Raw genomic sequence first — 16782 nt, forward strand, 5'->3', positions numbered from 1 at the left:
ATGTGATTTTTTGCACTGAAATGACCAGTCATTTGGTAGCAGGATATAATATTCAACAGGACTGCCTTCAAGCTATGCATATTGCAAAACTGTATGTTTCAGATCAGGACTACTGTGCTGTGTTTATGTTTAAAGTTTACACGGAAATATATTAAAAGCAAAACAAAATACATTGCCACTGAGTAAATTCCAACTCATGGTGACCCTGCAGGACAGGGTAGAACTGGCCCTTTGGGTTTCTGAGGCTGTAAAGCTGGGAGCAGAAAGCTCATCTTTCTCACAAGGAACAGCTGGTAGGTTTGAAATGCAGATCCTGAGGTTAGCAGCCTAGTGCGTAACCCACGACACCACCAAGGCTTCTTTAAAAGCAACAGCCACACAAACTTTGCTCTTCATTCACTGCAAAGATTATTTCATATGAAGCTGTAACTTGGAGAATACTGTGCAGTATGGCTACACACATTATGATCCACTTACCTAATTTCAGGAGTAACAATCTCTGCCGCCAGGCTGTCGGAAGACTCCTGACTCCCCAGAGGCATTAACCCTGTAAATACACACACAGGTATACAAGGCTGGTAGACAACAGAACTGCTGCCTTAAGTTATGCTATGTAATTTCTATGACGTCCTAATTTGACCATTAGTTTTAACGCATAAAACTCTTCGCTCATCTCAATTCAAAGGCACATCAGTTTCTTTGCACATCAAACAAACAAAATCTGTATCTACTTCTGCAAGGATTACAGATTGGCCACGTGTTCTGCCCAAGCCTGCAGGGCATTAACTAATGTGACCTCCGCATGGGCTTGGGAAAACAGCTGTAGCCCAGAAGCCATGCTGTGAGGAAGCCAGGCAGGGCTTAGGAAGCTAAGACTACGCGGAGCCCTGATGAGCCATCAAAGGGAGGATCCTTGAACCAGGGTACAAACATTTTCTGTAAAGGCCCAGACTATATGTTCTTACTGCTGAACAGTAGTTTAATACAGGGCTGTACCACACTTTATCGATTTACCAGCGGATCTGCCTTTGAACTGTCTTGGTGTTTTGGGCATGATGAATGATATTGCTACGGCCATCTGCGTTCAAGTCTCGGTGAGTTTGCTTTGTTTCTCCTGATAGACGTGTAAGAGCGGGAACTGTTGGATCACCAATACCTTACGCTGGACCTTCAGCAAACTACAAGCTGTTTCCACTTTACACCACACCTCTCGCAACAGGGATGAGTACTGTTTTCCACTTGGGTACAGCCTCACTAACATTGGGTTTGGTCTGTCTGTGTTCTCGGGAATAGTCAGTCTAGTGAGTGTGCACGGATTATGACTTTCATTTCCCCAATGGTAATGCGATTATTTTTTCTTGTGCTTATTGGCTATCTGCATGTCTTCTTAGAGAAATATCTATTAAAATCTTTTATCCATGTCTTAATTGGGTTGTTTTTATTAAATTGGAATAGTTCCTAAATACAATATGCAAATAGTATCTCCTTACTTTTAATTTTCTTAATAATGTCTTTTAAGAGAAAAAAATTTAAATTTTGGTAAGGTCTATTTTACTAGTTTCCTTTTATGGACTGTGGTTTTGATGTCAGAGCTCAGAATTCTTTAACCAACTCAAGATTAGATTTTTTCCTGCATTTTAATAGGTTTTTAAAAATTGTGTTATTAGGGGCTCATACAACTCTTATCACAATCCATACATACATCAATTGTGTAAAGCACATTTGTACATTCATTGCCCTCATCGTTCTCAAAGCATTTGCTCTCCACCTAAGGCCCTGGCATCAGGTCCTCATTTTTCCCCTCCCTCCCCGCACCCCTTTCCTCATGAACCCTTGATAATTTATAAATTATTATTTTGTCATATCTTGCCCTGTCCGACGTCTCCCTTCACCTACTTTTCTGTTGTCCGTCCCCCAGGGAGGAGGTTATATGCAGATCCATGTAATCGGTTCCTCCTTCTAACCCACCCTCCCTCTCCCCTCCCAGTATTGCCACTCATACCACTGGTCCTGAAGGGATCATACACCGTGGATTCCCTTTAAGTTTAGTTTTAAATTCATTTTTAGATGTTTATAGATAGTGTGAGGTAAAGGCCTAAACTAATCTTTTTCATATGTAGATACCCTTGAAGCAAAATGTTTTGAAAAGACTACCCTTTCCTCAGACGAGTCCTGGTGGCATAAGAGGTTAAGTGTTGAGCAGCAAACTGCAAGGTCAGCAGTTCTAACTACAAGCCACTCCCAAGGGAGAAAGATGAGGTTTTCTGTTCCTGTAAAGAGTTATAGTCTTGAAAATTCAAGTAGGCAGTTCTACCCTGTGCCACAAAGTTGATATGAGTAAGAATAGACTGGATGGCAGGGGGTTTGGTTATGGTTTTGCCAATACCTAAAAATAAGCATCTGCTGAGATTCTGATTGGTATGACATTAATGACTAACAATGTTTTATAGTTTTTAAGTCTTGCATCTTTTGTTTAGCGTAATCCTAAGTATTCTTTTTGATACTAATTTGAACAGAAATTTTTTTCTTAGTTTCATTTTCATATTGTTCACTGGTAATACACAGCAATATGACAGGTACCTGTATAGAGTGACTGCATGGCCTCAGACCTTACTGAACTTTATTTATTACTTTTGTATTTTCTTTGTAGATTCTGCCGACTTTTCAATACATAGAATCATGTCATCTGTGAATAAGGACAGTTTCACTCCTTTTTAAAATCTGAATGTTAAATGATTAAGAAAAATCTGGGGGGAGGGAAGAAAAATCTGAATGTCTTGAATTTCTTTTGTCCTTTCTATTGAATAGAATGACATTCATATACTGCTGAACCTTTTGGTTGTTTCTAAATTTTCATTATGATAAACAGTACTTAATAAGTATCCCCAAAGACAAATAGAATGGTCTGAGGGGCCAGCCTCAATCCCAACTACATGGACAGCATTTCCTCTCCACAGAAAAACTCACTTCAGAGACAGCACTGAAGCTGCAGCTCAGGAAGAGGGGCATGTCTGATCAGAGCACACAGGAGCAAATGAAGGGGGAGGAAGAGAGTGGAGCACATCCTGAACCACCAAGCCCTGAGGATGATGTTCCCTCTCAGAGCAGCCAAAGCACAGAGAGGACCATAGGGCCTGCCCCAATATGAGACACGCCATCTCTCACTGGCCCATAGTGCTTTGGGGGAAAACAATGGAGACACAGTGTGGGAACTACACTCGATTTGACCCCACCACACTGAGACAAAACACTAAGGGTGTGCAACAGAACAGCAAGGGGAACAGAACAACAAAGTTCCCAAAGAATAACAAAAACAGACGTTGGGGCCAGGGCGTGGCACCCCAACAGACTCGACTGGAAAACACTCCTAAAGGTCCACAGTCTTTGAAATATTTACAGGATTTCCCCCCCTTGGTTTTATTGTTGTTGTTTTATTTTCTTTTGTTGCTTTGTTTTGCTCTGTCTTTTTTTGGGTGCATATTATTATTTCTGCAGGTCTATCTAGGTAAGATAGGTGGGATACACAATGTGGAGGAGAAAACAACTGAATGGGCAGTTCTGGGAGACATGGTAGAGTGGGAGGTGGGGGAAAGGAAGTAGGGGTTAAACCCAGGGACAAGGGAACAACAAGTGATCCAAAATTGATGGCGAGGAGAGTATAGTAGGTCTGGTAGGGCTTGATCAAGAGCAATGTAGAGAGCAATTACTGAAACACAAATGAAGGCTGAGCATGACAGTGGGACAAGAGGAAAGTAAAAGGACATAGAGGAAAGAACTAGGAGCCAATGGGCATGTATAAAGGTCTAAATAAAGGCATGTACATATGTAAATATATTTATATATGACGATGGGGATATAAATCTATGTTCATGTATTTATAGGTTTAATGTTAAGGTAGCAGATGGACATTAGGCCTCTACTCAAGTACTCCCTCAATGCAAGAACATTTTGTTCTAATAACCTGGCATTCCATGATGATCACCTTCCTGACACGATCACTGAAGAATAAATGGGTTCATAAGCAAATGTAGTGAAGAAAGCTGATGGTGATTGGCTATCAAAAGATATAGCATCTGGGGTCTTAAAGGCATTAAGGTAAACAAATGGCCATCGAGCTCAGAAGCAACAAAGGCCACATGGAAGAAGCACACCAGCCTGTGTGATCACGAGGTGTCTAAGGGATCAGGTATCAGGCATCATCAGAACAAAAAATCATTATCTTTATGAATGAGGGGGAGTGCAGAGTAGAGACCCAAAGCCCATCTGTAGGCAACTGGACATCCCCTTACATAAGGGTTGCGGGGAGGAGATGAACCACTCAAGGGTGCAGTATAGCACTGATGAAACATACAACTTTCCTCTAGTTCTTTAATGCTTCCCCTGTCCCTCCCTCCACTATCATGATCCCAATTCTACCTTACAAATCTGGCTAGACCAGTGGATGTGGTACAGATAGGAACTGGAAACACAGGGAATCCAGAACAGATGAACCTCTGAGAACCAGTGGTGAGAGTGGCGATACCGGGAGGGTGGAGGGAAGGTGGAGTAGAAAGGAGGAACAGATCACAATGATCTACATATAACCCCCTTCCCGGGGAATGGACAACAGAAAAGTGGGTGAAGGGAGATATCAGACAGCGTAAGTCATGAAAAATAATAATAATTTATAAATTATAAAGGGTTCGTGAGGGAGTGGAAAAGTGAGGAGCTGATACCAAGGGCTCAAGTAGAAAGCAAATGTTTTGATAATGATGGCAACAAATGTACAAATGTGCTTGACACCATGAATGGATGTATGGATTGTGACAAGAGCTGTAAGGGCACCCAATAAAATGATTTAAAAAGCAAATTAATTTTTAAAAAGTATCCTCAAAAATATGCTACAGGATAAATTCCTACAGTAAAAATTGCTACATCAAATGATATCTATATAAAGAAGGTCAAAATGTATGGGGTGATAAATAGCAAAGAAACATTAGATAAAAAAAAAGAAACATTAGCAAAAGAATTGCCAAGTGGTAATTAGGAGTCAATTAGAATAAACTACACATTTTTTGGGGAAAGACAATAAAGGCAGATACAGATTTCATTTACTGATTAGTTAGTTGCCCTTAGTAACCTGGGATAGAGAAAAATAATAAGACTCTCTGAATTAGTTTAAAGAGTAGTCTAGCAGGATGTTAAGAGGATACAGAAAAGAGACTATCAGAGAGAACAATAACTGAGGCATGGATGGGGTAAAATTAGGCCAGAAGGTCCGACTGACAGTGAGAACTCAGAGGTTAGAGAGTAAGATGGAGTAGATGAAAAGTAGGGAGTGGGGTGCAGGTTATAGTCCGAGAGACAGGCATAGTCCATTTGTGAGTAATTGCATAGCAAAGAGGATGAACAGTTTGGGAAACTGTTCAAGTCCTCCAGGCTAGGGTTGTAGGCGGGTACACTGTGAATGAAGCGCTTCCCCTTTCATGGCAGAAAGCAGCACCTCTGACTTGGGATAGACGTCCTTAAAAGACAGAAACCCATTCTACTGACAGCAGATGAAAAAATGACTGACTTAGAAGATTTCACATAAAGGGGTCATGAAAAACTTCGCAAAAACGGTTTTATTACTAGCAGAGATAATTAAACAAATGTTCATTTTTTGACCTACTAAAACTCAAATGTTCAAATAAAACCTTTTTTAAAAGGCAGACAAGCAAATCTTATCCTCGACATAAAATTTATTTGCCATAAAATCTGGATAATAGTTCAATCTTATGGGCTCTTTAGCAATTAAAATTTTTTTTAATCTCTTGGCATAAGCATCTTAAAGAAAATTTAGGGAATTTTCTTTCTGCTATTATTGGAAATAAATTTGGTTACTGACAAGTGTTTTTACCTTGAGTTGTGAGCTGCCCTTCTTGAGCCTGTACACATCGAAGTTCTTCAATGGTTTCCTTCAGAGAATCCCTTTCTGTTCTTAACCTCTGTAAGGACACAGGCACAGACAAGGTCAGCTTCAAACTTTACAACTGGACTCATCAGAAGTTCAGCCTTAATCAGCAGACTGGTAATCTGCTGTGACTGGACATCTATGTAATGGTAAAAATTGCTTTTTTTCATTTAACAATAATAAAAATCTACTATATATAAGGCAAGAAGGTATTCATGGCGAAACCACAAGAAACTGTTACTACTGTTCCTTCCTTAACAGTGAGTGTCTGATTTATTTTTTTAAATTTCATTAAACATAAAAGATCAAAGAACAGATTTTAAATAATTATGAGCTATGGTAGTGAAATATGCAAACAATAAGCATTACAACCTCATAATTATTTTTTTAAATTTCATTAAACATAAAAGATCAAAGAACAGATTTTAAATAATTATGAGCTATGGTAGTGAAATATGCAAACAATAAGCATTACAACCTCATAATTGATCATACAGAAAATAGAAAAGCTATGTAAATTTAAAGAAAGTCAGGAGTGGAGTAATATTTCATAGGATTAGAAAAGATAAATAGATATAAAAGAAATTAGAAAGGAAATCAAAACATTCATTTTATCCTTTATCTTAGGTCTACTTCTGAAATGCAAATGGGTACCTTCTATAATTAAAATTAATCAAGATCTCTAATTTTTATTCACACAAAGAATAAAATTTTCAAAACATGAATTAGCTACATCGTGTTAAATTCCTCTGTGTTCAGAACCAAACGCCCAGTGCATACTCACATCCTTTTCTTTCTGCAGACCATCCACTTTCTCTTTCAGTCGCTTATATTCAAAATCTAATTTATCAGCCTTCTTTGATTCTTCAGATAATCTATTTTGGAGTTCTACTACCTGAGATGGAAGAAAGAGAATATTCATGTCTAAAACTTGAAACATTAGAAATCAGCACATTCCATACATTCTATCAACTCTCTCCACCAATGCTCAAACTGAAGAACTAAGGAACAAAATCCACCCACATGCTCTGCGCTCCCAAACCACAATCACCCAGGTACAACAACTCAAAAATCAGAAAAGAATCTTTTCTGTAAGACTTCCATTTCCTGCAGTGTAAAAATTGGATGGACTGAAAATTCTCTTGCTCTCAAGCAGTGGTTCTCCACCTTCCTAATGCTGCGACCCTTTAATACAGTTCCTCATGTGGTGGTGACCCCCAACCACGAAATGATTTTCATTGTGACTACATAACTATAATTTTGCTACTGTTAAGAATTGGGCAACCCCTGTGAAACGGTCTTTCGACCCCCAAAGGGGGTCTAAAATGAAAGAAATGCTAGGGGTTAAAAATCCTATTGCATATATAAATTCCCAAGAAAATATGGAAACTTCTCCAGGGCCGAAGCCAGAGTAGGAGGTTGATGGAGAAGCGATGGTATGTACATTGCATGCCAACAGCAGGAACCGAGCACTGTGGTTTAACAGGACATCAGTGGGTGAGTGCTAAGCCACATCGGGATCTGAAAGGTGGTGAGTCAGTAAGAAATAGGCTGGGGAAGTCCTCCCGCTGGCAAAGGCAGAAGGAAACTTGCCAGTCTTAAACTAAGCTGTGGGGTTTTTTAAGTGGCTTCTGAAATGTGAAACCATAACCTGCTAAGACATGATGTAGATTTGAACTTTTACCCCTTTCCTTGGCTGGGAAACCCAAAGTCAAGCATTTAAATAAAGCAGTACTGGTTGGTAATGCTGTGAAAAATTTGGCACAAGCAACAACTCTAATTGCCTGGAGGAACACCACCTCATCCCTTGGGCTTCTCAAAGATACAGATGAGGCAAACGAAAGAGCAAAATTACACAGACTCTGCAGAACAAGCTACCACGACCAAGAGCTAGCAAAGCATAGGAGCAGCAGCAACAAAATCCCCCAGCGATTTTAGATGGGAATTATCAGACACAAAACATATACTAGGCTTAATATCTAAAAACATTTTTAAGGGAAGCTATGCTATGAGATGAATAACATAATTTAATTATTCATAAAAAAATTCTAGCAATTATGTGGGTGAAAGGAGAAAATGTGAGCAGTGTAAGACACAAAGTAACAACAATAATATATAACTGATCAGGCCTGAAGGCTCATCCCCCATCCCAGCTATGTGGACAACTGCCCTTCACCCCACAAGAATTTATTTGAGAGGACAGCACTGAAGCTGCAGCTAGGGGAGAGGGGCATATTCGATCAGAGCAAATGGGAGCAAATGGGAGCAAATGAAGGGGGAGGAAGAGAGAGCGGAGCACAACCTGGCCCATCAGGCCTGGAGGACGATATCCCCGCTCTGAACAGCCAATGGACAGAGTGGACAATATGGCTGATCCCACTACGAGACATGCCGTCCCTTGATGGCCCAGGGCCCTAAGGGGGACAACCCTGGAGACTCAGGGCTGGGACTCGCCCAGACTGACCCTGTGAAACTGAGGCAGACCACTAAAAGCGTGCGGCAGAGCAACTGTGGGAGCAGAGCAGGGAGCCCCCGAGGGAGTACAAAGGACAGACTCTGGGGCCAAAGCATGGTACCCCATTGGACCTGACTAAAGGACACGCCTAGAGATCAAAAATCAGACCTTGATCTATTTACAGGTTTTTCTTTAAAATTTTTTTTCTTTTAATTAATTTATTCTTCTATGGGTAATTGGTTTCCTTTTTTGTTGTCATCATTGTGTTCTCACTCATTGCCTATCTTGCTATGACTTGATTTTTGGTGCATATTATTATCTCTACAGATCTATCTAGATAAGATAGACTGGATGAATAGTCTGGAGGCAAAAACAACTGGACCAATGGTTCCAGGAGGACACGGGAGAGGAGGAGGAGGGGCTAAGGAGGTGGTGCTGACCAACCCAGGGACAGGGGAGTGATAAGTGATCCAAAATCAGTAGCAAGAAGGGTGTGAGAGGCCTGGCAGAGATTCAGCAAGGGCAAGGTAACCAAGAGAAATTACTGAAACCCAAATGAAGGCTGAGCATGATAGTGGGACAAGAGGAAAGTAAAATTAGGTGACAAAGGGTATTTATATAGGTCTAAACACTGGAAGGTAAATATATTTATAGAAGAGTGTGGGGAAACAGATCTATTTATTAGTTTAGTATTAAGGCAGCAGATGGACATTGGGCCTCCACTCAAGCACTTACTCAATACAAGAACACTTTGTTCTATTAAATTGGCATTCCAGGATGCATACCTTCCTGACCCGATTGCTGAAGAAAAATGTGTGCATAAGCAAATGTGGTAAAGAAAGCTGATGATGCCCGGCTATCAAAAGACATAGCATTTGGGGTACTAAAGGCTTGAAGATAAACAAGCGGCCATCTAGCTGAGAAACATCAAAGCCCACATGGAAGAAGCACACCAGCCTGTCTGACCACGATGTGTAGAAGGGACCAGTTATCAGACATCAAAGAACTAAAAATCATATCAATGGGTGCCCACCTCCCTGATACAATCAATGAAGACAAATGTGTGCATAAACAAATGTGGTTAAGAAAGATGCTGGTGTCCAGCTTTCAAAAGATATAGTGGCTAGGGCCTTAAAGGCTCGAAAATAAACAAGTGGCCATCTCGTTCAGAAGCAACAAAGTCCACATGGAAGAAACACATCAGCCTGTGTGACCACGAGCTGTTGAAGGGATCAGGTATCAAGCATCAAGGAACAAAAAAATCATATCATTGTAAATGTGGGTGGGTGCAGAGTGGAGACTCAAAGCCAATTGGTAGCCAACCGGATACCCCCTTACTGAATGAAAGGTTGTGGGGGAGGAGATGGGCCAGTCAGGGTGCAGGGTAGCAATGAAGAAACATATAATTTTCCTCTAGTTCTTAAATGTTTCCTCTGCCCCACTATCATGATCCCAATTCTACCTTACAAATCTGGCTAGACCAGAGGATGTACACTGGTACAGATAGCAACTGTAAACACAGGAAATTTAGGACCGATGACTCCTCCATGACCAGTGGTGAGAGTGGTGATGCTTGGAGGGTAGAGGGAATGTGGGGTAGAAAGGAGGAACTGATTACAAGAATCTACATATAGCCTCCTCCCTGGGGGATGGACAGCAGAGAAGAAAGTGGGAGGAGATGTCGGACAGGATAACATATGACAAAATAATAATAATTTATGAATGATGAAGGGTTCATGAGGTAGAGGGGAGTGAGGAGGGAGGGGGAAAATGAGCAGCAGATATTAAGGGCTCAAGTAGAAGGCAAATGTTTTGAAAATGATGATGGCAACAAATGTACATGTTCTTGACACAATGGATGTATGTATGGATTGTGATAAGAATTGTATGAGCCCCCAATAAAACGATATATATATATATATACTTGATCAAGGATTCATTAGGGTGGGAGGGTGGTGGTCAGGGAGAGGAACTGATACCAAGGGCTCAAGTAGAAACAAAATGTTTTGGAAATGTTGATGGCAATATATGTACAAATGTGCTTAATATAATTGAATAATGGGTTGTTCTAATGCATTATTTGTAAGAGTCCCAATAAAGTGATTTTAAAAATAATAAAAACTATTTAATAAAGATAAAAAATAAATTAAATTGTAAACAAGCAAACAAAAATCCTAGTAATTATTCTTGGTTTATGGGGCCACTCTTAAAATTTCAAAAAGGAGAACATTCCAATGAACAAATACTTTCTGAAATGGTACATGAGAGACTACTCTCAGCAATTTTATCAAGCTATTAAGTCTGATGCAAAAATCACAAAAGCATGAGATAGAAAACTTTAAGCGACTTAGAGGCAAGCCCACTGTGACTGAGTCACTGCTGACTCAGCCACCCTGTATGACAGGGTAGAACCATCCCTGTGGATTTCCAAGACTGTTACAGGAATAGAAAGTCTCCTATTTCCCCTGAGGAGATGCTGGTAGTTTCAAACTGTTAACCTTGCAGTCAGCAGCCCAACTCATAACCATTATGTCAAAAAGCAACTGTAATAATGTGAAAGACAATAAATCTGCTATGATAGCGCTAACTGATTCTCAGGAGCGGAAGGATGGTTTAACAGAAATGCCCTACTATCACTCACTACCGTGAACACAGTGTTGGGAAAGACCAGTCCTGGGAAAGGGCGTCTTGCTTGGTAAGCAGAGAGGTAGTGCAAAGAGGAAGTTCCTGAATGAGACGGATGGACACCCTGGCTGTGACAATGGCCTGAGGCACAGGAGCAACTGCAAGGATGGCCAGGACCATGCAGAGGCTTGCTGTGGGTCAGAAGCAACCGGATGACACTTAACAACAATCACACATGTACAGAAAGCTAAAGCAGGATTCTGCTAATCAGAAAAACAAGAAAAGGAAGAAAAAGAGCCGATTACATTCAATCTTCATTTTAAAACAGCATATTAGAAAACTGTTCAAAATGGCTACCGAATCGCCAGGGCAATCCGCATAAAACATCTGGTAAAACACTTTTTTTTTTTTTGTAAAAGAAAAAAACCAGTTACCTGCTATTGCTTTTATTCAAAATTGTATTAAAGATTAAACATGCTAATTAACAAAATGGAACAAAAAGAGGTGGGCAAGGAAGGTTGTGGAGAATAAAAGATGAGACAAACTGCTATTATTTGCACACTATATGCCTGCTGGTAAGACATTATTAGACATTATTAACATGTAAAACTGATAATGCTGCAGAATTAACACGTAAAAATTAATTTCATTCATTTATATTTACAAATATAAAAATATATTTCTTTTTAAAATTATGTAAACAATCCCAACATAAAATACATAAGAGTAATTAAGATAAACTATGTGCATGAGCTTTAGAAACATATCATAGGGCTTATCTGAAAGATACTGAAGACCTAAGTAAATAGATACTACATTCATCCATAGAAATTTTCCCTAAATTGACCAACAGATTCGACATAGTTTCAATGCCAATAGGTTTGGATTTTAAATGCTAAATAAAAGGCTAAGAATACACAAAACACTGTAAAAAAGAACAGGGTATGGGGTATGCACTACCAAATATCAAAACTGCTAGAACTCTAGTGAGAAAAAGGATGTTGTATTCCTATAAGAAGAGAGAGACGTGGAGCTAATGCTCACAAGCAAACTACGTAAGCCAGAGGTGGAGCTACGGGTCACTGTAAAAGGGAGGGACTGATGGGTAAATGGCGTTAGGATAGCTGGTTATCCACATGGACAAAAATTAACAAAGAGATCTCTATCTCATATCCTATGGAAAAATTAATATGCAAAGCAAATGAATTTAAAGGAATATATTAGCCCAGGTTTCTTAAACAAAGTACACCAAGCACAAACCACAAACAGATTTTTACTTAAATTTTATGATATTAAAATGACCAACTTCAAAAGAGTGAAAGGACAAGTCACAGACTGTTGGGTGGTAAAGTTAACTCCTGTAGCCAATGTAAAATTAACATGTACAAATGCAAAAGAAATAATCCAATTTAAAAGTGGATAAAAGGAAAAACAGACGATTCAATAGACGTGTGGTATATTAATAAATTTGTAATCAGGGTAATTAAAATCATAATCATAATGAGACATTATTTCATATCCATCCAACTAGTAAAAATTATAGTATGGCAATCCTATGCATGAATAGTTTGCAACTTTGTGGCCGTGATGACGTGGAGCAGTATGAACTCACAGAAAGTCCTTGTTGGCAGTTGAATCACTTTGGAGAACAATTTGGCAATACATAATTACACTGAAGATACTATAAGAAGAAATCCCACCAAGTTGCAAAATGTTCTCACCTGTATATAAGGTGACAGGCTGATACTACACACAAAGGCATTTCTTGTAATATTGGAAAAATACACTTAATATCCTATGCATGCAGGGTGTCAGACAATTTGTGGGAAATGGAATGAAAAGATAATAGACTTTTTCCATGACAACTTGGAGGCCTGTCATACATCCTTCAACAAGAGGAAGCATAAACTGTAGAACGGACCCTCTCTGGGAAAGCCGAGAAGAGTGAAAATGAACGCCTATCAGCATAAACAAGTCTTACAAGTATGCTGCTGGCCAAGAAGTCAACTGCAGAAGAGTTGTGTCACTGTATCATTGTATAAAAATTTGGAACATGTTTTATGGTTATCAATAGGGATAAATATACATTAAGTCCCCGGTCAAGAATGTCTGAAGTACCTGCACTTGCCCTTTAGAGTTAGGCCCAAATACCCTCACTCTGAAGTGACTCAAACAGAATCCAAGAGCAACAAATTCACCACAATCACCTCCACTTGCTGCACCTGACGCTTTTCGATCCCTGACACGGTTTTGAGCTTTTTCTGGAAGGCTAATAAGAATCATATGCATCATTCTGAATTACCTACACATTTGATTCAAATGCCCACTTAAGAACATATCTTGTGCGCACACACACGTATGTATGTATGTATGTATGTATGTATGCATGCATGCATGCATGTATGTATGTGTAGCAAAAGTACGAAGGGGTTTCAAAAGCGTATGGAAAAAAATCCCATTATTGGAAATTCCATTTCCCCACAAATTTTCTAAAGTCCCGTCGCATAAAGATGGCATGAGAACAATAAAACTCAGGATAGCCAGGAGAGTGGTTATGCCTGTTTAGAGAGGAGTTTGTTTTTTCTCTTAAGCATGGCTTCTTATTTCATTATTCGCTTACTTTTTGTATTTCTTAAAAATTTCACAATAAAAGTAAAAAGATAGTAATTAAAAGATCACGCTAGAGAGACCAATAAATAACAACCTCTGCATAAGAGTGAGGAGAAAAACACAGACTATAAAAACAAAGTATTTTAATACACAACACTGTTCTAACAGAAACCTTGCTTGACACTGTCGTTTCCAACCGTTAAGGCTTTTCTTTTACCTGTCTCTTGTATGTCTCCAGTTGACCTCGAGCTGCGTTGGCTTTCCTTAGCTCTTCCTCTAAACTGACCGTGTTCTGCATGTACATAGTATTCTTCTCTTCTAAGAGTTTAACCTGCCGCCTCAAATCGCCAAGATCTTCTAGCTTCTTTTTATAGGAATCCACTTGACCTTCTAGTTTGGCCACTTTATCAGAGGAGTGTCTACAATGAGACGGGGCATTAGAGCTGAGAAACATCCACAGTTGGAAAAGTGCTGCAGACTGTGCCAGACCACGAGGGAGGACCAAGACCAGCACGTTCTAGTGCTATGCGCCCCCAGTGAGAGATTCTAGGTTAATTTCTGTGTTGGTGGGGGAAAAGTATGACCAAAATTATAGCTAATGTGTAACAGGAACTGCTAAATAATGTAAGGCAATCAAATAGTAGCAGCCAGCAGAGTTCTAAGGTATCGGTTGGTGCAGTGTCCAGATGGACTGTCCTTGCTACTAGTTACTAATGACACAGTGACAGAGTGCTGCGAAAGGAGGGGCAGCTGCAGGTTTTAGTGGATTGAGAACCAAGCCCAAGTTTGCGCTTAAGCAATATAAAATTTATATCTAAAAAGGAGGAGAGAGTAGCACGTTTTTGTTTCCTTTTATATATATGAATGAAGTGAGAAAAGGGACAATTTATTTTTTAAATTTATTATAATTTTTAGGATAAGTGATTTAATATAGTCCCTGGGTGGAGCATCGATGGAGGATTTAGCTCTGGGCCTGAGGAAGAACCTAACAGTCCTGCACTCAGAGCAAAAAAAGAAATGATGGCTGAGAATACAGGGGTGCTTTTTGGGGTGAAGGAGACACTAGATATAGAGAGTTTAACAGTCATGTCCTTTTCTGTGCAGTAGGAGACAAGGTCAGCCCCTGAGAATAAGGCATGGTGGAGGTGCGGTGGCACAGGCAGTCAGGTGAGAAGAATTATGAATATATGTAACAGCTATGTGTGAAGCACGTAACACTTACTTGCCAGATGCCCTTCCCAAGGCATTCCTAAAGTTTACAAATTCAATTCCTCACATAACCTGAGTTACTTACTGCTTTACTCACACCATAACCTGAGTATGTGAGTTGGCAATATTTCCATTTTACAGACAAGGGAAAAAAAAGTGGTTACAAGGAGGCTAGTTAAGTATAACACAGGGATTTGAAGCCAGCCAGGCAGTCTGGCTCTTCAGCACTACAGCTTGTACTAGTTAGTAAGGGTAGAGCAGTTCTGGGCAGCAAAAGAGATGAGAGGTTTGTTTACCTAAGAACATCTATTTCATCCTTAAGAGACTGAGCTTCATCTGCCAAAGTGGTTAGTTCATCATTTTGTTGCCGAAGTTCAGAGATTTCCTTCTCTAATTCTTCACAGCGTATTCGGTAATCATCTTTGGCTGCTTCTAGTCTGTAACCAAAAGCAAAAGAGATCAATAAAGTACTACTTACTGCCTAATAATTCTCCTTAAAGGATTGAAATAAGAATACTGAAGAATAAACTTGTACTTTCCCCCTACTTTTGGTGCCACAGGCTATACAAATACATACATACATATATACATATATTTAAGCTATTTTATTCTAAAGTCTAAATTAAACTCCACAGAACAAAACAAGGCAAATCCTATTATGCCATTTGCCATATTGTGCAAAAGCTTGTGGAAAAACTAAAACTAGAAAAGCCATTTCTCTATTCAGCAACTTAATATCAAGTAATATTTCCCCCAAATTAACATGTTCCTTGTAGAAAATTAACAAAATACATAAAAGCAAAGAAAAGTTTACTAATCCAAGTATATAAGTATAACATTTGTGGAGAATACTCTCTAGCTTTATTTTTTAACTTCATTTATTTATTTTAAAAAATCATTTTATTGGGGGCTCGTACAGCTCTTATCACAATCCATATACTCATCCATTGTGTCAAGTACATTTGAACATTTGTTGCCACCCTCATTTTCAAAACATTTTCTTTCTACTTGAGCCTTTGGTATCAGCTCATCATTTTTACTCATACATGTTTCCTTCCAAAATATAATACTTCCAAAATATGAATACCAAAATAGGAAAAAATACTTTTTAATTGGATTTGTTTACTTAGAGTATATGTAAAACAAACTAAAGACATACTGTCATAATAAAGATGAGGCAGAAGCTTTACATCTGATAGTACCAGAACATAAAAATACTTAGATACATAAATATATGTTACTGATGAAATACTTAATTGTGAAAATTAAATCATATTAAAAATACATACTCTGAAACAAATATAAGCATTAGATTCTATTTCATCATGAAGACTTAAGGTAATTCTAAATATTATTTCCTTAACCCATAATTTTAAAGCTAGCCACTATTTATAAACATGAGAGTAAACTCATGCTTGATTTTACTATCCACTGATTTCTGTTTTCAGACGAGGAGTTCTCAAATTGGTTTTAGCATCCTGTCATGCTCTGAAAATTATTGAAAATCTCAGGGACTATGTTCATATAAGAAGGCTTCAGAATGTTTGTGGGAAAATTCCCTTATCTTTTCATTCCAGTTTCCCATGAACTCTTTGAAGACCCTGGTATTTTTCTATCAATAAGTTCCTCACTGCTAACCCAAGATGTGCATTTCGAACCCACCCGCAGGTCTGCAGGGAACAGACTGACAAGCATGACAGGCGTGGAAACCCTCTGACGTAGTGCTGCTCTGTCCTACACGGTTGCCCTGACTTGGAGCTGACTCAATAGCACACATCGCCATATCTACCGATAGCTACCATATTAGAAATTAAAACGGAGGGAAAACATAAACCGTGTGCAATTCACTTGAAAAATAGTCAATAATCTTTACATTAATAATGTAACAATTAACTACATGTTAATCAATACAATTTTTTAATAAAAAAATAACTTTTGCCTTGGTTTTCTT

The 16782-nt window shown here is 39.0% G+C and overlaps 1 protein-coding gene across 1 annotated transcript in view; it reads right to left on the reverse strand.

Annotated features, from left to right (window-relative positions):
* Positions 1 to 16782, reverse strand: part of HOOK3 (hook microtubule tethering protein 3) — a 109178-nt gene that overhangs the window by 29770 nt on the left and 62626 nt on the right. Inside the window, exons 10-14 of the mRNA XM_075556585.1 lie at positions 15128 to 15268; positions 13840 to 14041; positions 6717 to 6827; positions 5879 to 5966; positions 478 to 547 (exon numbers count right to left, since the gene is read on the reverse strand). Of these exons, the coding sequence (XP_075412700.1) occupies positions 478 to 547; positions 5879 to 5966; positions 6717 to 6827; positions 13840 to 14041; positions 15128 to 15268 (612 nt within the window). The remainder of the gene's footprint in view (positions 1 to 477; positions 548 to 5878; positions 5967 to 6716; positions 6828 to 13839; positions 14042 to 15127; positions 15269 to 16782) is intronic.

Source organism: Tenrec ecaudatus, chromosome 8 (genome assembly GCF_050624435.1).
Source record: "Tenrec ecaudatus isolate mTenEca1 chromosome 8, mTenEca1.hap1, whole genome shotgun sequence".
In the NCBI taxonomy this organism is placed as follows: domain Eukaryota; kingdom Metazoa; phylum Chordata; class Mammalia; order Afrosoricida; family Tenrecidae; genus Tenrec; species Tenrec ecaudatus.